The sequence below is a fragment of the Stigmatopora argus genome, chromosome 11, assembly GCF_051989625.1.
Source record: "Stigmatopora argus isolate UIUO_Sarg chromosome 11, RoL_Sarg_1.0, whole genome shotgun sequence".
Taxonomy (NCBI): Eukaryota; Metazoa; Chordata; class Actinopteri; order Syngnathiformes; family Syngnathidae; genus Stigmatopora; species Stigmatopora argus.
The window spans coordinates 9,343,748-9,371,556 of record NC_135397.1 but is presented as its reverse complement, the minus strand read 5'-3'; the positions used below and the strand labels follow the sequence as shown (position 1 = coordinate 9,371,556).

General features: G+C 38.4%; 1 protein-coding gene across 1 annotated transcript; it reads left to right on the top strand.

The window, feature by feature from the left end:
• Positions 1-1,168: 1,168 nt before the first annotated feature.
• dntt (deoxynucleotidyltransferase, terminal) lies at positions 1,169-27,725 on the top strand. The gene is made up of 11 exons (XM_077613187.1): positions 1,169-1,359; positions 2,841-3,015; positions 3,640-3,750; positions 5,382-5,552; positions 6,939-7,010; positions 7,230-7,353; positions 8,216-8,348; positions 12,182-12,284; positions 16,909-17,157; positions 17,424-17,507; positions 27,621-27,725. Exons 1-11 carry the CDS (start codon positions 1,169-1,171, stop codon positions 27,705-27,707), a joined length of 1,500 nt encoding a protein of 499 aa, XP_077469313.1. The 3' UTR covers positions 27,708-27,725.
• Positions 27,726-27,809: the final 84 nt, after the last annotated feature.

Below are 27,809 nucleotides of genomic sequence, written 5' to 3'. Positions count from 1 at the left end.
ACAGTGGGAGGCCATATTTCATTATTAGTCTCCCACATCCTCAACTAATGCAGCAATTTATGGCTTTTTTGAACAGCTTGTTTTTCCTTTCAATTTTTTCCACCCCCCAAAAAATGGCATTCCACTGATTTGTCTGAAGTTGGAAGCAAGATTTTATTTATTTAAGGCTATTCACCACCTAGTTCTAGTGACTAGATTCAACATTTCTTTTCATTCTTAAAGAAAGCATGACTTTAAGGTCAGTGAGTGGTGTTCTCTTTCAATTGCTTTTTTTCCTGGAGACTCATTTTTTTTAAATTAAATTGCTATTATGTCTGAATAATTGTCTGTCTAAACTTTATATGCACTGAGACTGACTGACCAGCACTCTTATGTATACCCCTTTTCATTGTCTCATTCGGAATGAAACGATCACTTTCCTCTTCAATTTTTTTGTCATGCACCAATAAGACCGCAACTTAACACCTAAAATGACCTAAAAAAACTACTGTTATGTGCTTATTTTGAGTTCCTTGACTATCTGAAGTTATGATTTCCCTTGTAAGGGTGTAAAATATTACATATAGAAAACAAATTGAATGATACCTTTTTGTAAGACACCGCTACTGACCACTTTTCCCTCGGCCACCACGTGGTCTACTTTGCACCTGTGTGTGCAAAGGTTGTTGATGAAACTCCAGAGAGACTCTCTTTTTTTAGATAGTAAACTAATTAAAGTGGTGGAGCAGATGGCGCAGACTTGGTCTGGACATAATGTGTGAGCAAGTGGCAAAAATGAACTGGACATGGCAGAACAGCTGTGTGAGGTGACCAGTATACAGGCAACTCTCAGGGCAGAAGCTTCACACTCATTCCAAGAGACCTATTTTCAATGAAACTTTTAAGTTTTGTTATTGGGTATAACTCAGTCAACCGTTTCCTTAAAACCGCATTTATGGTGCACTGTTTTTGGCAAACAAGGCCATGCCTAATTCTATAGGGAATAAAACACCACCCAAATGTGCAGGTGTTTCTATGGTAAAAACCAAAACTACAACTTCCACACCTGTTGCCAGAAGTTTTCTAGTCTATCAGTAACTGACAAAAACAGCCATATAAGAGCTTTTTCTCCTTGATGAAAGTGTAGTAGAACAAAAGCAGAAGAAACATTTTGCTCATTCCAGAAAAGATGTCCAATTCTGCCATTGTGCCATGGGTTAGGAAGCGGTCAAAACCAACATGCGCCAGTGTACCCGCTCATGTGGTGAAATTTAAGGAGGTGAGACTGTACTTAGTAGAGAGGAAAATGGGCTGCAGCAGGAGAAGCTTTCTGACTCAACTGGCCAGGACAAAAGGCTTTATTGTGGATGACATCCTCAGGTTGGGAAAGAAAACATGCTTCTTGTTACTCTTTAATTTGTGTGATTTTTATATGTTGTTATCCATTCATTCATTTTCTGAACCGCTTATCCACACAATGGTCGCGGGGGTTGCTGGAACCTGTCCCAGCTGACATTTGGCAGCCAATTTGCAGGGCACACGGCGATGGACAACCATTCAAGCTCACACTCAGAACTAGGGGCAATTCAGAGTGTTCAAACAGCCTACCGTGCATGTTTTTGGAATGTGGGAGGATATCGGAGTACCCGGAGAAAACCCACGCAAGCCTGGGGAGAACGTTATGTTGGTAAATTACATTCTAACACAACACAGAGGGATTTTCACAAACTTCACTGTGAAGTTGAAGGGGGAATTTTTCTATGGTTTCGGTTTCAAGCAATTATAAATAACCTCTGGACTGCCCATGAATGTGAAAGGAATGATCGTACGAGTTGTGAGCTTTTTTTTTTAAACTCGAAACTGTCCAGAAATTCACATGTATGATGGAAAACAAAGCTACATGGTAAATTTCCAAATAGCTGAAGTTATTCATGTAGGACGTTCATAGGAATTGACTCAGTTTAGAAGCAAATGGAAATTCATATATTTTATTCCCGTAGTGACTTTGCACTCATGTCTGGTACCCTCAATATCTCATCTTAGTTTTATGTCTACTTCAACCACAAAATTATTGTTATATTGGTTTCAACTGCAAATAGTGCCCACTGTTAATGAATTGTCCTCATGAGAGTTGTATAACCGTAAGTGTGTGTGTTTTTGAGTCTTTGTGCCTGCAAGCCGCAAGACAGCTTGGCCATGGCAGTATTCCCAGAAACACAGCTTGAACGCTACTTCGGTTACACTCTGCTTGATACAATGGTTTGAAAGCAACGGCAGGAAATAGAGAGAGCCTGCATCAAACGGACGTTAATTCCATAAGCTGACAAAACTCATAACAACTGCAGTTTGATGCCAACAGCGCAAACCTTTAAGTTTTACACCCCCCCCCCCCCCCCCCCACACACACACACACACACACACATACATACACACACACACACACACACGGAGTAAAGGCCACAGTCAGCTCAAAGAAAAGAGCAGAAGGGAATTTACCAGGGAGACTTTTCAATATTAAAGCTATGTGACTTTTATGCGTCCTTGTTTTCAGGTTCACATTCACTATGATTCTGGCAAATCCAAACAAACATTGTGCTTGCTGTCTTCCTCATGACACATTTTGGCAATTAAAATTTGGTTTGGCATTGGTCACCAACATTTTCTAGCAGGTCAATATTGTTGAAACAAAACATGGAAGCATAGGGTGGCCTAGTGCGGTCTTTGAGAGCTCCTATACAGTCTGTTTTCCATATCTCCCTCCTCTACCAAACCTGAATAGAAAGGTGAATATTTCTTAAATCACTCTGATGCTTAGTGAAAAATTTTAATAAAGTGCTCAAATAATTGTTTTTCATTTACAGTGATGATATCACTCATGTGGTCTCTGAAGACAGTGGGTCATCATCTCTTTGGGCGTGGCTAAAGGGTTGTGCCTTGGAGAATCTTTCCAAGATGCAAGTGCTGCACATCAGCTGGTTCACTGACAGCATGAGAGAGGGAAAGCCTGCTACTATTGAGACAAGACACCTTATTCAGGTTTGCTCAGATATCAAACAGACTTAGAAAACAAAACAAACCACAGCTTTTTATTTGGTCAACATAGTGTACTGTAGTTCCTTTTTCTTAATTCTTTTTGCTTTTTGGTATTTTTTCAATGCCTCACTCTCTCATAAAACAACAACAGATTGGACGTAAACTATATATATATATATATATATATATATATATATATATATATATATATATATATATATATATATATATATATATATATATTCACAAATGTTGAATCATTGCTTTTCAGTATGAAAAAGGCAATTTACAGGAAGCGAATTAGATGACTGCAAGCATATTGTAATGACAAGGGTTCAGCGCTGTAATGGATTTGGATGTCACCAGACTGTGAGATGAGTGTCATTAGCTTGTTGCCCCAGAGACAGACAGTGATAAAATAACTTATCTAAGGCAAACAGTTACATTTCCATGTTGCTCAGCTCGGTGCTTGGCTCTGCTTTTCGGGGGTACATATCCTCTAACATGTCTAGACATTCAAACACACAGTAGCATTCAAGTGATTGACATAAAAACATACGGAGCACAATCCAACTAATGCCATGCATATTTACTATGTTTTGACTTCCTTCACATTCTTGTACCAAGGACACATCACCTGCATTGCAAGAAGAGTCAGCATCTGTCCCTGTGTCTGTGATTTCACAGTATGCCTGCCAGAGACAGACAAGTACAGATAACAAAAACAAGATTTTGACAGTAAGAAACTCTCGTCACTTCCCTCCAGTATTTTGCCCCACACAAAAAACAGCATCTTTTTTCTAACAGTTGATTGGAGGTGGATAGAGAAGGCAAAATATGAGAGTAGCGTTAGTCTCAAATAATATTACCCTAGTAAAAGTAGTCACCTAAAAAATTTACTCAAGTACAAGTAAATCCCACCTATATGCAGAACTTTGTGCCCACTGCCATCAGAATCTACAATAGCCAACGAGCATCCTCAGTCAGAACCGAAACCTTAGGACAATGACATTCACACTCACACACATGTAGTGCCAACAATGCCAAGTTCCTATTCACATCCCAAATGGAGGTGAGCTTCTGTTTAGGCTTCTCCTTTCCCCTCTCCTCATTAACTCTGTAATCAAATCCATAATGAAATCATTAACCTCATGTACAACCAATGCAACTTCTCATGGGAAATGTTACATACTCAGGTGCATTCGCATTGAAATAGCCTGTCAGACTGAAATGCAAATCAGAGTAGTATTCCTAGGACCTTCTTCTGACAGCACATGTGAAAGACACAATGTCACCATAGCAAATCCTTGGTCTCTCTGGTGATGCATTTAATGATCACATTTCTAAGGAAACACTACGTAAAAGCCAAACCAGGGCTCATTCTCTGGTTTGTAACCTCAGAGAGAGGATAGTTATGATTTCTCATGAATAAAAACCTGAAATAAAGGTATCACATCCTCTTAAGCTGTAATGTAGCACCGACTCATCCAAAAAAATGAATGGTAACATATCCAGTACATGCTATCTCGCCTTCCTCCCTAGCAGCTCAGCCTGCTGCTACTTTCTGTTTCACACTGTTTAGAGAGTCCGCTTTGAGGGTGTGTTTACAAGTGGATGAGTTGCTCCATCTCCATGCGGTGCACTAAGCGGGTCAGTGCATCCCCGGGTGAAATAGTGTCCTATTTACTGACCCGAGGCTTTATGTCTGCACGAGATAGCAGGTGGTGCAGAGCCCTCAAATGAGCGCTTGGGTTAAAACACAAATAAGGACTCTTATTTAGTCTTGTCTTGGTCTGGTCAAATCCCAGAGCATTCAATCTAAGCCTTATTTGGAAATTGCAAATGGCTAAGTAGTTTATCAGACATACTTGAGGTGACATCTGTTACAAGTAGATAGCACTATGTAAGAAAAATATGAAATACTAAAACAAACATTTAAAAATGTCAATTGTAAATGTCTCCTTAAGAGCACACTTGCAAGTTTTCATAAAACAGTTATGAACAATTTAATTTTCATTAGCCTCCAATGTAATAAATCATTAAAAACGTCAAGTATTGCTCGCAGTGCTGCTTGTGAAGAGCATGGCGTACTCTTCTTTAAGAATACTAAATGTGGCATTTGAGGGGGCAACAACTTCCCCTGACGGGATGTAGTGTGTTCTTGCATTTTTAAATGCCTTAAAATGATGTAGTCATTTAAAGTATAATTACCGAAAAGAAGCGTCATGTTCTCTAACCAAAATTTCACCAGTTTTGTACTAGATGTTTGAAAAGCTGTTGATAATGAACCGATTACCATTATGTATTGTTCATTTCATGTTTCCTGAATTTTCCCTTCCTTTCTCTGTCCTGATCTCCTCTGCCTGCAGGATGCTTTTGAAATACTGGCAGAGAACTACGAATTCAATGAGCTGCAGAGTTCATGCCTTGCCTTTAGGAGAGCTGTGTCCGTCTTGAAAAGTCTACCGTGGACTCTGCAGTGTATAGGGGCCACTCAGGGCTTGCCCTGCCTCAGGGAGCACACCAAGGCAGTTATAGAGGTGTTATCTTTTTAAATCATCTGATTTAATTCAAGGACAGAGACCACATTTAATTAATTTCTTGAGGATCTGTTTAAAGTTGTAGTCAGAGGAATGGTACAGTCTGGTCAGCCCGTTCACTTGCACTGTTTTTCCATTACATTTACTGCATGTCTTTAAGACTAATTACACCTTGTTTTTATAAGACAAAACTTCAAACATGAACATACCTTGTAGAGATGGCGGGCTTTGGCAGGTTTTGGCGTTTGTGCTACAAGCAAATGTCAAGATTTGACAATTTTGGGGTTAAAAAAAAGAAAATCACTTGCTCCTCTAGCTTGACTAGAAAGTCTCAACTTGACAGGCAAACTATTTTGACTATGATCTGCATTAGAGGCCTTGTCGGAGAATGCAATGTTATTGGACCCATCAATGTCGCATACGGTCCTTCTCTTGATATAGGTTTCAAAATCTGTCAGATCTGTCAGCTTGCAAGCGAGATCACTAAAGAAAATAACATGTCCCAGAAAAAATCAAATTAGACTTGCAACGAATGACCTCATGTTACTGTTGTCTCTGTGGCATGCAGATGCTTATCCACTGCCACCCTTTTCTTTTCCCTCTTAGAATATGGATCATAGATCAAAACAAGAAAATGACATGACATGAAATAAAGCGAAAGCAGACAGAGTAAAAACAAAACAGCTTGAAAGGTTTTTGAACATTTTGAACATGACGCTCGGACAGTACTCACTGAAGATAAAAACCTCCTGATTTGAAGGTCTGGCAGCAATAAGGCAGTGTGTGTATGTGTGTGTGTGTGTGCATATCTGGGTGCTCTTGTATTGTAGTCTCACTGTAGATTTCAGGTTCACTTACAAATCGACTTGTCAGGCCATTACTTACTTCACAACCCTAAATTAATATTATGTTTAACAGAAATATGAAAGTTTAAATTTCAGGTTTTAATCTCAACAAGAGATGATGCGGATTTGTCCCATATCAAATACAAAAATGACTATGATACACATTTGTTATTTTAATAACCTTGTCAAATGTTGACATGACAAAAGTAAATAACGAACCTAACTTTCTAACAAAGTAGAGAGAAGTATGAATTCAATGATGGGGAAAGAGCATCTCAAGCAAAATAAAGTCAATACATGATGAGTGTTTATGGTCGTTTCAACTTATTGGCTGCCATTGACAGCGATCGACATCCAATCTATTTGAAATAGGGGGGCTGGCAGCAATGAGCATTCCCACTTAAAAAGGTTTGCGTGTCTACTAGTGATAAACACATTTATAATTCGCAGCAGAACAATAAAAAGAGTCACATGAATGAATGTCTTTCACGGTCAATGGTGGTAAAAGAGTTAAATAAAACGTGTCAAACTTGTTTTTCAGGAAATCCTGCAATGTGGCCGTTCATTTGAAGTTGAAAAAATACTCTCAAGTGAGCGGTATCAAACCTTAAAGGTCAGTTAATGAAAAACAAGTCAATCTGCACTCTAACAACAGCCAGCCATTGCTTTCTTAAAGTGCTTTCAATCTTCTTTGGAAATGATTTGCATTTTTTTTTGGTCTTTGTAAAGGCCACCCATCCATACAACATTTCAGACCTGCACTAGCTAGCCCCTTCTCAAAAGAGCTCATGTCTTAACATCTTAATAAAGGCCTTTCCTCATTTCCTGACAGCTGTTCACAAGTGTATTTGGGGTTGGACTGAAGACAGCAGAGAAATGGTACCGCAGGGGGCTACGCTCATTTAGTGAGATTCTGGTAGAGCCCAGCATTGAGCTCAACCGGATGCAGAAAAGTGGTATGTCAACATCTCATTTTTTTCTGCTTTTTCATTTCACTGATTAGAGAATTCAAAACCCACCTATAGTTGAGACCTGAAAGAAAGTGATTTCGAAATTAGAGCCAGTGAACAACTACAGGGTCAGTAATTTAAAGCTAAACTACGATGAAAAACATTGCTTGAATACATTTCTTCACATTGGGATCCTATTTTTCACCATACACAATACCTACTTTATACAAATAAACCAGTAGAAGTTTTCTACATAGTGAGCAATGAGTAAAACCTTGTTATTATGGAGAATTATATTCCCAAGTTTCATTTCTATGGTTTGTTCATGGCTCAAAATGCAGCTGGCTGCATGACAAAGTGTGTTGCAGTAAGTAGTACTTCAAAACATTTGATTGCACAGCTCACGTCTCAATTTACTGTATTGACAGACACCTAGTACATAAAAATTACAATCTATCATTCCTAACATTGTTGTGACTCTGAGTGCACACAAATTACGGTTTTGTTGACATTAAAAGCATGCCTAAACTTTTACCTTCACAATACGTTTTACGTGGCAAGAAGTGGAACGGTGGCTCATTTGATCAGACATATTGATAATTTTGTCAGAAGTAGGTAGTTTATGTCCCAAGATGTTAATGTTTTTTTCAAGCAAACACTTGACAAAAAAAACAAAAAACAAATAGTTGAGATAGAGCAAACCAAAATGACATCAGTTCATCATTTACTGACATGCACCAGCAGTCGCCTTCCAGCACAACATATCAAATTGTATCTCTTGTAATTCACCACGACTCTCTACTTCCCCAACTGACTGTGATTGATGGCTGGCTCCAAGACTAATAACTACATGGTCTTTCCCCTGCAGGTTTTCTGCATTATGGAGACATCTCAAGGGTTGTCACTAAAGCAGAGGCTCTAGCCCTGGGGAACATTATTGACGAAGCTGTCCATTTGGTCACATCGGACGCCGTAATTACACTGACAGGTGGCTTCCGCAGGTAGAAAGCATGTCTGGTCCTCTCCTTGTCAATGTGGTGGTTGAAACATGACTATTTTTTTAGCTGATGTAATCCCAATGATCTAATCAGTATTTAACTTCTAATTAATATTTAATTGCTATTTTAAAACATTTAACTTATCAAATCAAGCTTCAAACTATCAATGACATTTTACTCACGAGTGGATTTGCATTGATATCCATCCTAATTCCTCCCGAACACTCGGGTCAAAGGTCATATTAGTTTGTTACAGTCAGTTAGTATCTTTTTTTTGGTCACTACTGTAGACTTTGGCAAAGAAGTGCTCTGAGTGCAGCTATTTTGCACCTTGCTAGAGCTTCTTGCCTGAGTAAGTTAGGAGCTTTCCGGTCTCTGTGTTGTAAAAATCCAGTTATATCTGGTTGTGAGTGAGTGCACACATGCATGTGCGCGTGTTCAATATTTCAGAGGTAGCAGTATGGGCGCAGTAAGGAAGGGCACTTAAGTCAACACGGGTGACTGAACCCCCACTTTGTTGTAAGTCTCAAAGAGTTCATGGTCGACCACTGTTCAGCCTTATGACTTGTTTTCTTCTTTCTATTAAAATATATTTTCCCTATTTGATTCAATTTCACAGTGCTTAGCAGATTTCAACTCTCCATAGAAATTGATTAGTTTGTAAAAATCTAATATGGTTGTATAGCCAGCATGTGTATTGTTACGTTATTAATGCTTTTGTTTACTGCTTGTAGTGAATTATTGATTTCCTCATATTGTAGTACCATTGCTTTGTAGCACCCAACTGGAGGGTGATAAAAATAGCCCACCAGTATTTGGCTCCTATCTTATTCTCCTTGAAAATAACTTTCTGATCGCAAGTTACTGGTCAACTATGATAAAGGTTCATTGCTGTAATGCTTGGAAATGTTATACTTCTCTTGACATGAGAGAAACATTAGTGAGGGTAGCCTCCCAATACAGCATAGTAAGTTCTAACTTCAAAGAGCTGAGTGACAGCTTGAATGATGTCTGATTATGTAAATAACTGCTCCTCAAGGGAAAATGTGGTAAAAGAGGTGAGGAAAAAAAGATTAGCGCATCACGGCTAGTTAACATCAAGATGATGAGGAGCAACAGTACACGATTTATTGGAGAGGAATCTGCTGAAACGCATAACAGGCCCTATGAAGGAGCTTTTTTATGACTTCAAACTCAGCAGGATGGAGCACATTTAAAATTCTTCTTATATTTGGTCCAGGGTCTAGTGAAGTCCCTGAAATCTATTTGGATTCATGTAGAGCTAAATAGAAGAACAATGACTTGTAGATTTTAAGTAAATAAATGATTAATTGACCTTAATATTGCTGAAGAGTAGCTACATATTTCTTTTTTTCACCCTTTTTTAAAATTAATTAATACTGTAGGTAATTAGTCCAAATGGATTAGACGTCAATCGCTCTCAATGGCAGACAATGAATTAGTAGTGGATCTTTGTTTGGGCCCATCACACTGACATATCTTATGAGCTAATATAATTGCACTGAGCACCACTAATCACCCACTAATTCTCTTCTTTGTAACATTCTTGAAAAAGCACTTCCTAAAGCTTTGACAGATGTAATTAGCTATAATTTCACTATTGCTCGAAGTCTTTTATTAACCTAATTACTTACCACGAATAGCCTTTATTAAAATCTCTTAAAATAAACATGCTCTAATAACTTACACATTGAAATGTGAGTCAGATCCCAAATTTACAAAAAAGTAACTGTCACTGGAGTAAGTCAAACTGTCACCCATTTCACAGTAAAGTGGCACGACAACAATTTTGACACTGCTGACATTAGTCATTTTAAAGGGATAGCTGTGCAAGAAAAGTGACAAGTCTCCAATACATGCTGTTGAGGGGGATTAAAAATAGATTTTATTGGAAAACACAGCTTCTGTGTGCAATGTATGTGAAAAGCTCAAATAGTACCAGCATGTCTTAGGATCCTCTATGGATGCTATTCAACAACATCATGATTGTCAGGACTGTCACCCAGTGACACTGAACCTCTCTCAAACCCAACAGTTACAGCACATTCTCGGGGCATGAACCACACTGTTATGTACTATGTCTCTTCACTAAAAAACTACTAAAACTAAATGAAACATGACTATTAAATGTAGAATTTTGTCCAAAGTTAGCTGTGGTCATCTACAGTGAACAAGATGAAAGGGCAAAGAAAACTGTTGGAGTCTAAAGATTTGAACAAAATGTTAATCAGGAGATTTAACTCTTTATCAGATGTTTTTTTCTTCTTGAACTCATGTTGAACTCTTTCATTATGACTTCCCGTTTCTTGTTGTGAGGAAAAGTTTTGAAGTGACACATTATGCCGAGGAAAGTGTCTCCCCCGTCACCCCTAACTTTAAGCTATGAGTAAACTTTTCTTTCCTCACATTCTTTGACATTTCCAGAAGCAACACTTCACACGTCTGTATTATTCATACATGTCACCCTGTCATCCACACAAATTTGTAAATAACCTTTAATATTTCATGTGCTTTGTGCTGGAAACACTTAATAATTCATCATTTTTCCTCACGCAATATAAGTGTAGACCAACTGACTTTTTTTGTGTGTGGTGACACAACTGGCCATAAGTGAATGCCTTATAGAGATTTCAACGAAAAGGAAGAAAAACAACTTTAACTTGAGTGAATAGGACTTATGTGCTGTCATCCATCTTTCTGCTGAATAAAGCTGTGTTAGGGAAAGTAGCTCCTACTTACTAATAATGCAGCTACTATCCAGAGATCTGAGAAATATAATGCACTGTATAAGTAAATGTAACCCACCTACTTCCCCAACTACCCATTCTTATGCCATGCACTCACTCATAGTTGTCCAAGAGAGGATTGGCTGATGATGTCAATCTCCCTCCTTTTTTATGGTCTTGCTATCCATGGTGCACATTATTGCACCATACTAAAGTGAGATATGCCAGTGTGGCTGAGGCAGCTGGTGATCTAGATGTGTTTTGACATCCAACACGGACAAGAAAAATTAGCTTTGCCAATTAAAAGTGCTATAGGGGCTCACAAGGAAGTTCCATATTCAGCAAATGAGAATCTGCAATGGAAATACAAGTCAACTGATTAGGCCAAAATTTTAGTTTCACATAGCAATTCCAGACCCTAGCTTGAAAAGAAGTGACATTCACTATCATATCACTATGCTGTTAGCCGTGTCATTCATACTTTCGTGTACAAAAGAGGTTTTGTGTGTGTGAGAGTGTGAGTGAGTCCAAATTGCTGATTAGTTTGAAATGGCACCCGTCCTGTTTGGCAGCAAGCAGAGGCAAAAGATCGGGCTGAAACAGAGGCCAACTTTGAGAAATCAAGAAAGTTATTTTGTTCACTTGTATGTAGCCTTTCTATCTTGTGTGTTTGTGTCAGCACAGTTCTCACTGATGACAAACTGCTCACATGGCCGTTTTAGTGGGTTGTTATAATCACAAGAGCATTATGTTTCTTTTCATCATGGAATATGAGCGCTTCAATAATGAGGCTTGAGAAAGCCAATTCATGAAAAACACCTTTTCTTTGTAAAAATGCAATGTGTCACCTGTGTCTGGAATTTATTAAATAATACGCTGCATTGTTGAAATGAGTTTTTTTTATTATGGTGGGTGTTTATTGAAAAAAAGGACAACAAAGGGTGTTACTTCATAAAAATTAGGTCTATACAGGTGGCCACATCCCAGAATCAAACACCAGATCTCATAAATCAGACCTTTGAGTTGAATATGCTTACCAATTTCCAACCATGCAGTCTCTGCATCACATGCTGTCTTTTTTTGTTGCAGGGGGAAGGAGGTTGGTCATGATGTGGACTTTATTGTCACAACACCTGAGGTGGGAAAAGAGGAATGTGTGCTACGTCACCTCATCGATAGCTTCAAAAAACAAGTAAGTAATGGATAGATTTTAAAAGCATATTCACAGATGCCCTGTTTGGTCCAGCCCAAACAAGGAATAAAAAAAAAATCCATACTAAATGTATTTTGGTGTGGACCATGTAAAGCAAACTATGAACTATCTTGGCGTGACTACGCTTTAAGTGGTTTTAAAAAAAAAAATCAATATGAGTATTACTGAAGTTGTTGGGTCACTAGATTTGTAGGACGAGTAAAGAGTCGGAGACAAACTGAATCAATGAAACTGTGAACTGATTAGTAGCCACCAATACCATCTTACCCCAAAGGCTTGACTTCTCTTTCTAAAGTTTTAAAAATGAACCCCAGATCTGTGTACCCTATTTTTTTTTTTATCCAAACCTCCACGTGCCTAACGTCCTTCAAAGCTCTAGCGACAATAATGACCCCCTACTTGCTGTTACAACAGTGTTCCCACCATTTGCAGCCTCTTGTTCCATACAGGCATAGCAGGTGATCTGAAGTTGTGAAAAGCATGTGCGAATATGATCTAACATAAGATTGTGACTTGAGCTGGTGTTAAAGAGGATTTAGGTGGGCAAGAAAGGAAAGTGGGACATTTCTGATGTTCCTTCATACAGGCTAAGTAGAAAAGGGGTAAGGAGAGCCACTGATTAAGAGGCGTGGCAAAGTTTGGCGACTTGCTATGTAACCTTGTCATTGTTTAACATGTCCCTCAAAGACTCAAATACATTCCCTCATCTAATATTAACTCTGTGACATTGACCTATATGCAAATGACAGTCAATAGGAAAAGGATCCAAAATGTGCATGAAGTAATGGCCCCAAAATGTGACCCTTAAATTCACACGGAAGTGACCCAAAATTAGTTCATTAATTTAAACTGGGAGGGGCAAATGAAATAGATTGGATGTCTGGCAATGAGTTATAAACTGTCCCTCAAATGAAAACTCAAGTTTCCTGACCGACCATGATCAGCATCCTCTACGAATGTGTTTCTTTCCAAAGCCCTCTATGCATGGTCTGTCATCATAATATGGTTTGGCTTTATTGTTACACACTTGTGGTAATGTAATTATGTGAAAAACAAAAATCCCGTTTTTTTTCTACCCCTGGTTGGGCTCCTTGATTCATGCATTCGGCTAATACATATGAGATTAGATTTCTTCTTTTACATCTTCCTCAAATCTGAGCAAAAAAGTTAACTTTGACAGGCATTTGGAGCAAATAATTGCAATGTTATCAAAATCAATTTCATAGCTCTTGGCTGAGACATGCTAATATGCCACTGCCAGGCAGATTTTAGACTTTTCCTTGAGTTAGACAATTTACAAGATGAGATCACAGTCCTATGCTTTCATCAAAACATTTGTTTGTCCTTTTTATATTGAGTGTCGTGCATTGACCTAATTAATTTTTAAAAATGCATGTAAATAATAACTGGAGGGGAATAAACGATTTCAATCATCCCCATTTGCCTCCATACTTCTTAGAAGCAAAGCTTTTTGGGATAAGATTATCTTTACACCTGCGTCCTTTCTATGTAATTCCCTCTGTAAACTCTGGCAAAAGCTTGCTCTCAGATGTTTGCTGACATTACCTGCTGCTTGGGAGATGATTACACACTGCCATTGGGCTAAACAGTCCACTATGTTACTTAGGAACTTTGCGACGGCCCCTGTTTAAAAAAAAGAAGTATTTTTGGGTGTATGCGTGTCAGAAAAAGAGCAAGACAACAATCAGAGAGACTACTTATGATTTATTGTTTGTTTCTTGTACTGTAGGGCCACGACTTTAAGAATAAGGAAAGGCATTTAACTCATTAATTAGTATTGACGGCGCTAAACGTCCAATCCATTTTAAGTGGACATTTGTTCATTTGCTCCTCCCAGTAAAAATGGATTGGACGTCTAGCTCTGTCAATGACATTAAAAGAAGCGCATTCTCATCTATAGCTGTCAATGGCAGACAGTTAGTCATTGGTCCATCAGACAGTCATCAGAACTATTAATGCTTTTCCTGTAAGATGATGAGCATAAGAAGTGAAAAATCCTGTGGGGATAAATGAAGGCGGCCTCATGTTTTTAAAAATAGAGCAATCATTAAGTGTGTCTTTACGTCAAAGGGATTCTAATTGTAGTTGAATTATTTTATCCTGTCCCTCAAGTCACGACTATTCGGCACAACACGAAGGAAACTTAAAAGACTATGCTCCCTTACCTAATGGAAGGTGAATGGTTATCTGTAATTGCAGAGAGAAGGCAGGCAATTCATGGAGGGTGACTCCTCTGATTTTATATAATGAAGGGGTTTTAATAAAGAATAAAGGTAAAATTATTTGCACTTGCTTTGTTCCACAATGTACCTTAATGGATGGATTTTACATTATGTGAAAAAAATTGATTGTTTTCATTTTTGTACATGTGTAGTATTGATTATATGTTGTTTAGAAATGCCTGGAGTTGCTTTTTTATTTTTCAGAATCCACTGTTGAACAATTACATCAAGAATCAATATAGTAATGGCCTTTGACAGCCGCATATTACAGTTCGTCATTGAGATTTTTTTTCTGGTTCAAAGCTCAAGGTACTCCTAACATGGAGTACATTGTATTTTCTAATTCTTTTGTGTTCATTCCATTCCATTTGCACTTATTTTCTTTGGTACCCATCAGCGCTCAACTTCCTCCTCCGGCACTCTGAAAACCTACTCGGCAAAGATTCCCATTATCTGCAGAGAGGAGCTTTTTTTTCTCTCCCACCAAATAGGCTTTAATGGTCATCTATGGCTGTGTGACATCTCAGCCATCTTCTTTTCTAACACTTTTAAATTAAGCTAATGATCCTCCCAGTATTTCTGTTTTAACTTGCCTCTTTCCCCCTCTCTCAATTATTGCAATGATTGCTTTCCAAAGCTTTTTGAAACGTAAATCCAAATCATCTATTCTCAGAAAAGATGGAAAGACAGAAAAAGTAATCATCACTCAAGGTCATGATTTAGAACATAACTATTTGATATAATTTGCAGTAAGACCACACTCAAATGAACCTTGTTTGAGGAATCAACAAACCAATGCGTTGCAACAATCTGCTTCAATTAAACTTGTACTGTAACTTTGGCTATTTATATAGTGGAACCCAGGGCAGCGCGGTGGGGCGAGTGGTTAGCGCATCAGCCTCACAGCTCGGGGGTCCTGGGTTCAAATCCAGGTCAAGTCCTCTGTGTGGAGTTTGCATGTTCTCCCCAGGCCTGCGTGGGTTTCCTCCGGGTACTCCGGTTTCCTCCCACATTCCAAAAACATGGTAGGCTGATTGGACACTCTAAATTGCCCCTAAGTATGGGTGTGAGTGTGCATGGTTGTCCGTCTCCTTGTGCCCTGCGATTGGCTGGCCAACGATTCAGGGTGTCCCCCGCCTCTGGCCCGGAGACAGCTGGGATTGGCTCCAGCACCCCCCGCGACCCTAATGAGGATAAAGTGGTTCAGAAAATGAGATGAGATGAGAGAGGGGAACCTTTGCCGCCAGAAGACTCAATGAAATGATCTACACACATTTATACACACCGCCTCCCGTATGCTTCCTTCCAAGACATACCGTAATCTTTGCCGCATTAAATGATAAAGCTAAGGTCATCATCAGCATGTTGTAATTAAAGAATAACTTCCCTACAGTATTTAAAGAGTAATCACTTCTCAGAAGGACCAGAAGCAAAGACAATTATTGTATCGGCATAGAGGAGAATTTAGGAATTTCTAATGACTGAGAGAATGAAAATGGAGAAGGAAATGGGAGCAAGTATTAAACCTTTGGGGATGTTTGAAGGTTGAAAGTCTAAATTAACATCTTGAACTCTATTATAGAGGCTGTTAGATAAACAAGCTAACTGATGACCGCAATAGAATCTACAATTCATATTAAGAGGGAATGATTCACCAAGCCTAATGCTTCCATTAGGTACATGAATAATGCTGTAGACATTTTCCCCTCAATGCAGGAGCTATTCTTTATAGATTCCCCTACCACACCCTAGTACATTCACTGAACCTTCTTGTAGACTTCAAATATTGTGCGCCTAAAATCGGTCTTTGACTTTAAAAAACACCAACAAAGAAATAAAACATATTAACACCAAAATAACAGCAATCCTCATGGGTAAGCTTGAATATTTATAATAATCCCCAGTTGACAAAAACCCATAGATTTCTGTATTCAATGTATAATCATCTTTGACCAATAATAAAGGTACCTTAAAAAATGCAATAGAACAATTATGGTCTGCAAGCTCCAAAATGTAAAGTTAATTTATAAAGTCATGGGCTTAAGATGAATGGTGAATTTGTTTCCCCATTTCTGTCAGGACCTTTGAGTTCACATTTCAGCAGGGTAGACTTTCTGTCCTTTTTTCACTCGACTGCTGCAAGAATATCTCTATATTGCTTTATGAATTATTAATGTAGACTTTGAGTCTTCTATACATCCTAAAAATCTACACTGTGGACTCAAGTTGTAACAAAAAAACATTCATACGATCAGAATTTCATTTCCTACAGATACATAAATATTCTAAATGATCATCTTGACCCCCTAATATTAATAGCCATAAAAAATGCTCTTGTTTTTTTTTTTTCTTTTGCTTAGGGAATTCTTCTCTACAGTGATTACAGGCCATCTACTTTCCACGTGTCTAAGCTGCAATGCCAGAGATTTGAGGCAATGGACTATTTTGCAAAATGTTTCCTGATCCTGCGCTTGGAGGCTACCCGAGTGGATGGAGGTCTCAGCTGTGCTGAGGGGGACAACAGGGGCTGGAGGGCAATACGTGTGGACTTGGTATCACCCCCGATGGATCGTTACGCATTTGCTCTCCTGGGATGGACCGGATCCACGGTAGGCTGCAAAAAGAACAGAAAACAAACACACAAAAAAACCTAGGGTAATGTTTGAGAAAACAATCTGAATCAATAGGCACTTTTTTTTAAATTGCCATGTCAAGTTTTTTTATAAAGCAACTTGCTTTTCTATGTGACAGTCATATTAAAGATTTAAAAAATGCAACAAAACAATGGTTTCATGCAATAATGTTTCATGTATTAACAAGAGATTTAAGACAATATTCTCTTTTTTTTAACCAATTGTTTTTTCTCTCGTTACAGCAGTTTGACAGAGATATGAGGAGGTTCGCTCGGATAGAGAGAAGGATGATTTTGGACAATCATACTCTTTACGACAAAAGAAAGGTACCACACATTACTTATCACATATACTAACAGTGAAATTCATATATGTATTGAGTTTGTATGTTCTCTTCTTGTTTGTGTGGCTTTTCTATAATTGGCTAATGTGCAGTTCAATTTAGGTTTAGCAATACTACAGAGAGTAGAGGGATGAAAAAAGTTTTTCCTCTTGAACAGAGCTTGTTTTTCTGCCAACAACATTAGAAAAAAATCTTCCATATCACAAGATGACTAAGTGGTTAAATGTGTGAGACATTCTTACAACAAACAAGAAAGCAACAGCTCTTAGTCACTGTCAATCTTTAATGCTGTCATTTCTGAGCTTGTGCTGGTTATATCATTGTACCATGTTTGAATTTGTTCCCATTTACGATGCTTAGAACTGAGCGGCCTTTATCAAGTATATAGACAACGAATAAAGTGGATCATGGTGCAGATTGACATCGGGGCCGCTACCATATCACTGGAATGGCCCGTCAAAGCCTCCTTGGGTATAGAGGTCAGGGTCTCGGGATCACCGAGTGTCAATTTCATGCCAGTTTTATGCACAACTCACCAACTCAGATGGTGTTTATTAAAATGCAAGGACAAAGCAGACCTGCTGACAGTGCAGTCACCCGTGCACAGAAGTGGACAGTAGAAGTCACACCAAAACATACGCTTAAACATTGTATGAGCTGTAAATTATGTAGAAAGCAGACAAAGTGTGCAAGAATTATTAGGATGTATTGCCCTTACCTAAAGATAAAGAAGCCATAAAGACTAATATCTGTTTTAAGCGGGGATGCTATAAAGATGACGATTTAGAGAGGTTTTTAATCTTGTGGGTTTCACAAAGTCTCTGAGTTTATACAATAAGGCGTATCGACTCAATCCAATCATCTCCTGACTAAGTGTTGGCTGCGGGGCAATCTTGACGAGGCTTGCAAATGGCATACAGAGATCGACTAGATTTATACACAGTAAATAGGAATCCAATTTTAAATCTCTTCCATGGATGGGATGATGTCAACTGAAGACAGGTGAAACACAGCAGTGAAAAATGGCATAAATGACAAAAAAATGTGTTTTGGGTGCTATTATTTGCAGGAGTTGCTCACACAGAAAGGCTTAAAACAACAAATTATGCTGCATATGGCCTTTGCAAGCGTAAAAAAAATAAAAATAAATGCTGCATATGGCCTGTGCAATATGCTCTGCAGAGCAATTCCACCCCTGAATGAACAGCTAGTCACATTTAGGTGGGATAAATTTGTATTGCCTTCACCATATTTTTTTAAATACAGAACTCAGTGTTAAATCCCATAATCTGGCAGGTTGACAGTTTAACAAAAATGTAGCAAAATGTTTTCTTTGGCGTGAAGGGATTTAAGAAGAAGATGATTTGAAACAAATGTATTGTTTTGGGGGGAGCTTGTATGATATGCTCTTTGCTTTGTTGTGCACATAATGACAGGATCTAAATGACTAAATCGTTAATGCCCATTGAATACGAGTACAGGTTCATCTAAAACGGAATTGAAACTAAAACTTTATTCAGTTTGGATTTGAGTTAGCCTTCACGCATTCTATGTAAGGTCTGGAAATGCCCCATATAAAATGATGAATCGCCTCCCGGGGCATTTTCTAGAGGTGTTAAATTGCATTCAACACTTGTGAACTGATGGCATTGCTTGATTATCAGCATTGGAGCAAATAAAACACATCAAAGTGTGGATTTAAGAGGTCATTTTAGTAACAATTGTGGAATGAAACTGATCTGGGTCAGAACTCCTTCACTGCACTAGTGTTGTGAGGTTTAGATGACAGACTAACTGAGACGAGCTGAGAGGTTTTTGCTTCGGCAAGCAATGACTGACATCTTTAGGCCAACAATTTGCAGTGCCGCAGGCATTTGGAACCAGCATCAGTAGGGATGGGAATTCGCAGAAATAGGTCTGCTATGATAGTAGTCTCTGCTGCAGTATCTTGTCAATGTAGTGGCTTCTGTGGGATTATTGGTGTGTCCTCTGCTGTAAGTCTGAAGGTTTGTGATAATTAATATGTGGAGTGGTCCTGATGAATGAGGACAGCTGGAGGATTTCATCATACTTTGACAGAATGCTCCCTCCCAGAGCAGAAGGGATCCATGACCTGACCAACACCTGCAAACACACTTGAGTACAGCATGTGGGGAATGACCTAATGTTGAAAACAATTCTGTGTGTACAGTAAATATTGTCTATAGGATGTTGTCAACAGTACAAATGCTGCAATATTGCCAATCAAAAGTGTGTGTGTGTGTGTGTGCGTGTGTGTGTGTGTGCACGTGTGTCTTTCAGGACCAGTCTTAAAGGGTAATCACTCTTGTCTTGTCTAGGGGTGTGATTAATGAAGTCTCGGTGAAAAGGGTGCAAGCGTAGATGTCGCAGCTATGTCTGGTTGCAGTCACTGATATGGGAAGCTCATTTATAGGATGTCTACCTGACGCTCGCTAAAAAAAGCTTTAGGCCCATGTAAGATTCCTGACGGACACTGAGTAGAAAATACATGCTTACAATAGTGTACCTCCTTAGTTTACATTTCAAGGTAAATTAGAGGGGATTTCCACACTGGATGTCTATTTATTTATGTCTGATATCTTAAATAGACATGCTTGGACATATTCTGTTTTATTTTATTTTGTTCTATTCTAAGTCATTCTTTTCCATTCCATTCCAAGGTTGCTTCATTCAGTGGTATCATTTTTCATGTGCTTTAGTATTCTTGGTTATTTCACCATTAGTATTATCGTAGTGAAATTCTGCTGAGTATTAGTGAAAGGACATGGTCAATAAATATAAATAACAATTATAGTTTTGTATAAATATGTTATGCACAGAGGGATTTTCTTAGAAGCATTCACTTTCACATACTAATTTCTGCTTTGTAAAAATGACACTGAGGGGACATCGAAAATGTTGCTTCAGTAATTCATACCCATCCATTGATTCTTTAAAATATCCTTTTAAATCCCAGAATTTCATCAGACGCTGACAATTCCCCCAATTCTTACTGACACTCACCAAAATGTTAATTTTAAAAAGTGATCAGCCTGTAAAGATAGTTCTCTGCCCCCCAGATAGAGAGTAGAAATTAATATGAAGCTCACTGTCAAATTAGAAAATCTGGGGTGTAGAGTGCTCACAGCTCTTTTGACCCACCCCCTTGAGAGAACTGGATGACTGGACAATAACAGGGCAATTGCACTGGGCTTTGGGGAGCAAGGGTTTTGAAACCTCCAAGATGGTGGAAGTTTGAGGATAGGCACTAGTCAGGAGAAACATCTTAAGTGTGCAGGGGAAGGGGAGGAGAGCTTTAATTTAGCGGATGGTGGCACATGGACCCTCAGGGCATCCCATATTGTAAAAGCACACACCTGTGCATACATTGTGACAGACAAATGAACTGTGGAGGATGTCCTCTAAACAGTCAGATGGCTGTCGGGTATGTTGAGGAGTCTGAAAATTAGCTGCTGTGCTTTTACAAATGAACGTGCATTTCTCTGCACACTTACTATGCATACTCACAAAACACTCCTCCCGTCTTTCCTTCTGAATTTTAATTACAGTTTAATCAACAGAGGGAGATGAAAAGACATGGTGTGGTGGCATTGGAGGTGCATTGTCATATACTGCTTGAAGGTCAGGAGATGTGGTGGTTTATTAAATGCTTGGCGCGTGCAGACTTTCAAGCCTCGATAAATGTGTCTGAAACAGCTGCATCTTTGAAACTCTCTTTATCTGGTAACCACTGAAAGAAGCTCCACACAAGCACAAAAATGCACATATGCACATACATTGGTAATAGCTTACCCGCACGCTCGCAAAGTAGGTTTCACGGTTCCAATTTTGTGACAGATTATTTGAGTCACTTATTCTCAAGAATACAATTCTGTAACCCTGTAATTACAGGACGAAAAATATAATTCCACACCAATTACAAGATTGCACAAATATGTGCTTTCTCTTAAAAGCTATTGCGGTTGTCACCCCAGACCATTCTCTCTGAATCCCATTTTTAATTCCGATTAACATGTACAATAACAAACCATAAAATTGCTCTGTTTGTTACTCATATTTCCAGCTATCAATCATGGGAATTGCAGGAAACAAAATACTAAAATAAGGCATGCACTCAATTCTATTTCGTGACCTCATTATAGTAAAGCGCTAGAGGGATAGTTTATTTCTCCCTTGCCTCACATGGGTGCAAACAACATCTTGCATTTTAATTAGATACACAAAGTAATCATTATTATGCTTTTCCTGGTGTAATATTTGGGTGGAAATGAAGTTTCCGTGGGAAGAAAAGTAGGTTTTATGTTTGTCTTAATATTACAATTTACAAAGTATACTAATATACTGTATGTAGATTAAATTGTAAACAATTTATATGTCATGTTATAATCACTATCCCTATTTCAGAGGATGCTATTTACTTTAGTTATCCACCTTAACCTTTTCAAGAAAAGTGGTCATGACAGTGGACAGCTAAAACATGTTTATTTATTTATTTTTTTATATTTTAACATTTCACTCTTTATAGGAAAAGTGACTAAAAATACAAATATGAACTGCCTACAGCCCCAAGCAAGCATTACAGTTAAAATTCCATCATGGAAAATAACTTCTGTTTAAGGCTGAAATTAATACCATCAAATCATTGGGCATTAAACACGAACCTGTGGTAGGAAAATTGCTCGAGACAGAGCTAGAGCTGGAAGATGAATGGTCGGATTAAAGTTTCTAGGCATATCTCAGCACCACAGGATTCTTGCTCCTTATTGCTCATGTAAAACATTTTCTTATAAGCCCCAACGTATGGCTATAAGGTAAGAATGGCAAATTATAAAATTCATTTGGATTTGTAAATAGGATTAGGGAAATTGGACTGTTTCAAATGTTTAGCTATGTGATGTGTGGTGACTAACTCTTAACAATTATGGAGCATAGCCACCAGCAAAATATAGTAGCTGTTATGATTGATAGCATGAAGTGTGAAAAAGTGAAGAAGAAAAAACAATGCCAATGACAGAATTTCAAACTTTCACAGATGATAGAAAAAGTGTGAAGTTGCATTGCAGGATGAGTCTAATCAAGTTTCTTGGTCTGAATGGAGGCACATTTTTATCCATTATTGATGAAGAGAAAGGCAGACGGTTTAAGGGATGTCTGGCCCATGTTTGCCTCGTCGTATAGCTTTAATTGACACTGAGCTGGCGATGGCACAGGCACGCTTCCTCTCTGGGCTTCTGTTTCAGTTTGGCCCATGATTTATTTAGTGGGACACTCCAATGAACAATCACTGGGCTGGTTCAGCCTGATCATGCGGTCACTGTGTAACCTTTGTGTGATTTGACTCTACATTACCAGAAAAAGTGAGCAGGTAGCATATCTTACTAAGAGGAGTGCTGACCTCTGATAGGTTGTGACCTCCTACGTTATATTGTTCCCTCAAATTTTGTGAGAAAATGAGACAAAAATACTTCCCCGACTAAGTTGATGCCGTTTATTCGCATGCACCATTAAAAGAGACTTTTTTTAAATGTAGTAAATTCAAGTGCAGAATCCGTAAAATGAAAATAAATGAGAATAGATCTGGGTATTTTAGTGCTGTTATTAGCATAATTGTTGATTGCATAAAATAAACCCAAGTTAAATGGAGGGTCTCCCACTCTTGTAATACTTAGGTGATACGTAGGATCATCCCAAAACACTAAATGTATTCCACCTTTATCCACACATTGCTATGAATTGAAATTTTGAAATGAATTACCTTGAAAACCTCTGCCTTCTACTTCCATGCAGACCCCATCAGAGCCCCCATCAGAGCGATTGTTTCAAATGAGATCACATCTCTTTGCTCATTTTAAAATGAGCCTGCTTCAACTGATTGCCCCTAACTATTGCGATGAAATGGAAAAGAGGCTTAACAAACTCTTCACAAGGATTCTCTCCACAAAAAGCTTCTTCTTAGTGGACTCTTGAATAAATGATAGTCTTAATTAAATTGCTACGAGAGTGACTTTCACATTTTCTTGAAACGAGCTAAGAGTGAAATAACATTTTTAAGTGCATTTGTCGACCTGCACCCTTTTATCATATCATGAAAGCATTCAGTGATCCAAATAATCTTACTTAAATGCTCATGCCGGTTGTATTTGGATTATTTTTGCTTGCAACACACATCCTGAAACCTCTATATAGACAATACCCATAATCGTCTTGAGCGCCAGCTCCCTGTTCAACAAACCAGTTAATTATTCATAAGCTTTGGTGCAAGAGAGAAAGTTAATTTTCTGCTATCATTAGAGGGGTGTTCTTTTTGTGGCTCAAAATGAAGGCGAGAAACAATGTAATGTACAATTGCAGGCTTGGCTGTGAACATTGCCGCATTTTACTTTTACGTTTAAGAAAGAACAACTTTCATGTTGTACTTTATTTACCAACACATTTAATTAAATCTGATCGCCAGCTTCAAGTGTTTGTTGTGCACTAAGAAAAATATACTGTAAAAACTTGACAATATCTTGGATATTTTGTGAGTAGTACCAGCAGTCTAAGTGAATCTAAGTCTGAGTTGCATGAACAGTAAAAATAACTGAAAGGGATTGAGAATGTATTCTTGGGATAATACAGTATTAATAAATGCTTGCTAAATTCAGGCATGATAATAATGTATCACAAACTTTTACGGTTTCTATGAAGCATTAATAAGCCTGGAAACATCAGTCTGCCATTTGTTATAGCTAGCCATTACATTTGGGCGATTCGTTCCCAAATGTTTGCACCTCCACAAGTGTACAGGGCAATAGCATTTGTGCATATTTAAGTAGGTATCCCGCCACTTGTGATGAGGAATGTATTATTTAATGGACCTTTGTCTGCTTTACATGCTGATTAGCGAACCATTAACACGGTTGGATCAAGACAACACTAAAGCCAATATGGCTGTTTTATAAACAGATGTGTTTTTTATGACTCTTTTCCTAATGGCTGGTGTGATTAGTGAGTTGCTTGTGACCTTCCGGTACATGTTACCAGTGTTTGACCTGTGTCCTGCAGAGGGGAAGATAAGAGAACAACAACTGTGATTACGCAGCATGAAAGTGAAATCCACAACACCACAGCAAATGTTGCATGAAAAACTGCTGTATTATTAAATTTGGGATACCTTTAAATATTGCATAGTATATAATTTCCTAACAACTCCTTCACTTTGAGCCTAGACAAATGCACACTGAAAACAAAATAGACTAACGTAGTCGAAGTCAAAGACAAACAATTACTACAATTTCTTCTGTTAGCAATGCCAGATACTTGGCGGGTGTTAAATTTGTACAACTTAGATTGACCTAAAAATGTCTTCTGGAAGACGCATATTAGTGTACAAAAATCTGCAGTTAGAATATCATCATAACATTTATTCTGTGCAAATTGTTTCCCTGGCAAACACAATGAATAAAGGATGCAACGATCTCTAATGCATATGATATACAATAATGTTATGTTGTATAGCGTATTTTTACTGAAATGCCCTCCAAAGTCTTCATGACATTCGAGCTGAGCTGCTTTTCAGTTGTTGTTTTTTTTCCCCCCCGTCTCCTTTTCTGTCATGCTTTGATGTGTCGGTGGCGTCTGTCCGGCATCGGGCAGGCAGCCATGTCCATCTGCCCCATCCATCAAGCCTTGGACCGGGTGGCACACAGTTTGACGGGTAACAGAGAAAAGGCAGATGTTTTGCAGGGACTCGGATGTTTTCACATCCACGAGGGACGTCATTATGGGAAGGACGGTGAAACATGTAGCTGATTAGCAGCTTATTTAGTGAAGGACACTGATTCGCGGTAATGTGAGCACTCTCATTTTGGTTTGGAATTTTGATGGACTGCTAATTCTTGATGTTAAAGTAGCAGTGATTAATACAAATATGAGCCTTTTTTGCCATAGGTTAAAATATTGTAATTCATGGCTTTTGTTTCCAATGAATAACATGGAACGTTTTTAAAAAATTCTCAACCTCTTTTAATGATACAATGAGCAAAGTTATATAGGTTTTTGTGTGAAACCCGGTGCTAATAAAATTTCAAATTGACCCTGACGGAGGCCTTTGCGGTATCACCTCTCAGTGAGGTACTTTAAAACTTATAATACCTCTCTTTGACTCAGCTCCTATAAAAGGAATAAACACCATTTTTTACATTATCAAGTTTGTTTTTCCTGTGTATACCCAAGGCGGAGAAGTCTGAGCTACATGAGAATTATGGGCACAGTGTTATGCAAAGTAAATCAGCACCTCGCTGAGGGTACAGGAGGGTTTTAAGAGTCGAGAAAATTTAACAACGCTCAACAGGAATGACTTTCATCTTGATCCGCAACAATGGCTTAATTGGTCATGTTGAGAATCTCATCTGTGTTTTTCTCATGCAGCTGCCTCCCATGTATTGTTGTAGAAGTGGATTTACCGCAAACCACAGCAGCCAAGCCAAGCCCTCTTTTTTTATGTTATCTTCCACTCCTCCTCATAGCCTCAGCCTGTTATCACCCAGGAGTTCAATATTGTCTAGCGCTTAAATTACAATGATGTGTTTCTGCATGTTATTTGATTTAAGTTGTTAGAGCAATAAATGGGCCTGGGGTTATGATCAAGGCAAAACTAACCACTTAATATGCCTTAAGATGATTCCACTGTGATACATTAAATGTTCTACTCCACTAGATTTCCCCCCCCTGAAAACAAACAAGTTATATTCCTCTAAATATTTTCTCTGTATGAGTCAGTAAGACCAGAATATAACTCTCAATTGTTTTTCAAGTGACAGAGTAAACTGATTTCAAGAGGATAATGAAATTATACTACAGATAAGAGGCTGGTCATAGCTTTGACTGTTGCCAAAAAGTCAAACAAAATAAAGAATCATCCAAGTCTGCCTGGATGAAACATAGAGAATCAGATCACAGTAACACTATCCCACTTTGATTTCTGGTGTTGCATTTTTCATCAATAAAATCACACCTTCAGAGAACACACCCAATCTTCTGGTCTCAATGAAATATAACAAGAATTTTAAGTTCTTACATTTTGTATTGAATTACATTCAAATATAGTACTTGGTTTTATTGCGAAACAGCACAGTATTGAATTTAAGCTAGGATGGGAAAATAGGATTACATTCAATAAAAGCGTGATTTCAATATTAACATTGGGTGCCATTGACGGTGCTAGATGTCTAATCCATTTGAACTAGAATGCACAAATTCATTCGATACCAGCCTTCCCAGTTCCAGTAGATTGGGCGACTACTTGTGAATAAATAAGTTAAAGATCCATTGGCTTCTCTACTTTAGGTGTACTGCTACTTTATTCACACATATTTGCCTCGTGCCCAACACATGCTCACATCCTTTGCATTATCTGTAACAAGTTAGTGCTTTGTACTTTGCATTTCTCTCTAGGCTGACAACCTGTTACTGTACACGTGTCTTCAGCTGACAGCTTCGCTTCTCGTTCTTTTGGCTTTTCCTAACGTCCTTTTGCAACGTGTCAGGTCCAGTTTAACACTCGAAGGCAGGATTTGTCAAAATCACAGCTCATTTCTCTCCAGGCAGCACTGCTCCCAAGGTGAGTCAGAGCTCATCAGCCTTCTTATGGAGACAACCCCCCCATCACATGGCTTTGGTAAACAGCCAACTGCTAATAACCAAGTCATGTTTTGTCAGGGAAAATGCTCATCTCATCCACGGTAGCACAAGTACGTTTACAGCAAAATATAGTAGGTAGCAAAAGAATGCAAGGAAGAAAAGAGCGAAATGGTGTAGAAATGCACAATTAACACATTGAGACACTTGACTCAATATTAGACTGGAACTATTGTAGGTAAAATAATTGATTAAATGTTCAACATTTCTTGTGTATTTTTAGTGCCTTTTGCTAAAATGAATGGTAAAGAACAACCGATTACCATTATTTTGTTAATTCGTGATTCTATAATTGCACCTGTTCTGCCGACGTGACATCAGATTCTCCTATGGTGTCTAGTTTTCTAAATCCTCTACCCATTCCAATGATTTTTTTCATTTTTTGTCTTATTGTTAGGAAGAGTTTCTGACAGCTAGGAGCGAAGAGGACATATTTGCTCATCTGGGTCTTGAGTACCTGGAACCTTGGCAAAGAAATGCGTAGGCATCCACTCTTCCTTGAATCCTTGACACCAGCGTTGCTCCCATCTGCTTTCAAGTGTCTCCATCTTTGTTTTTTGTTTTTCAAATTTCATACAGGTGTGCA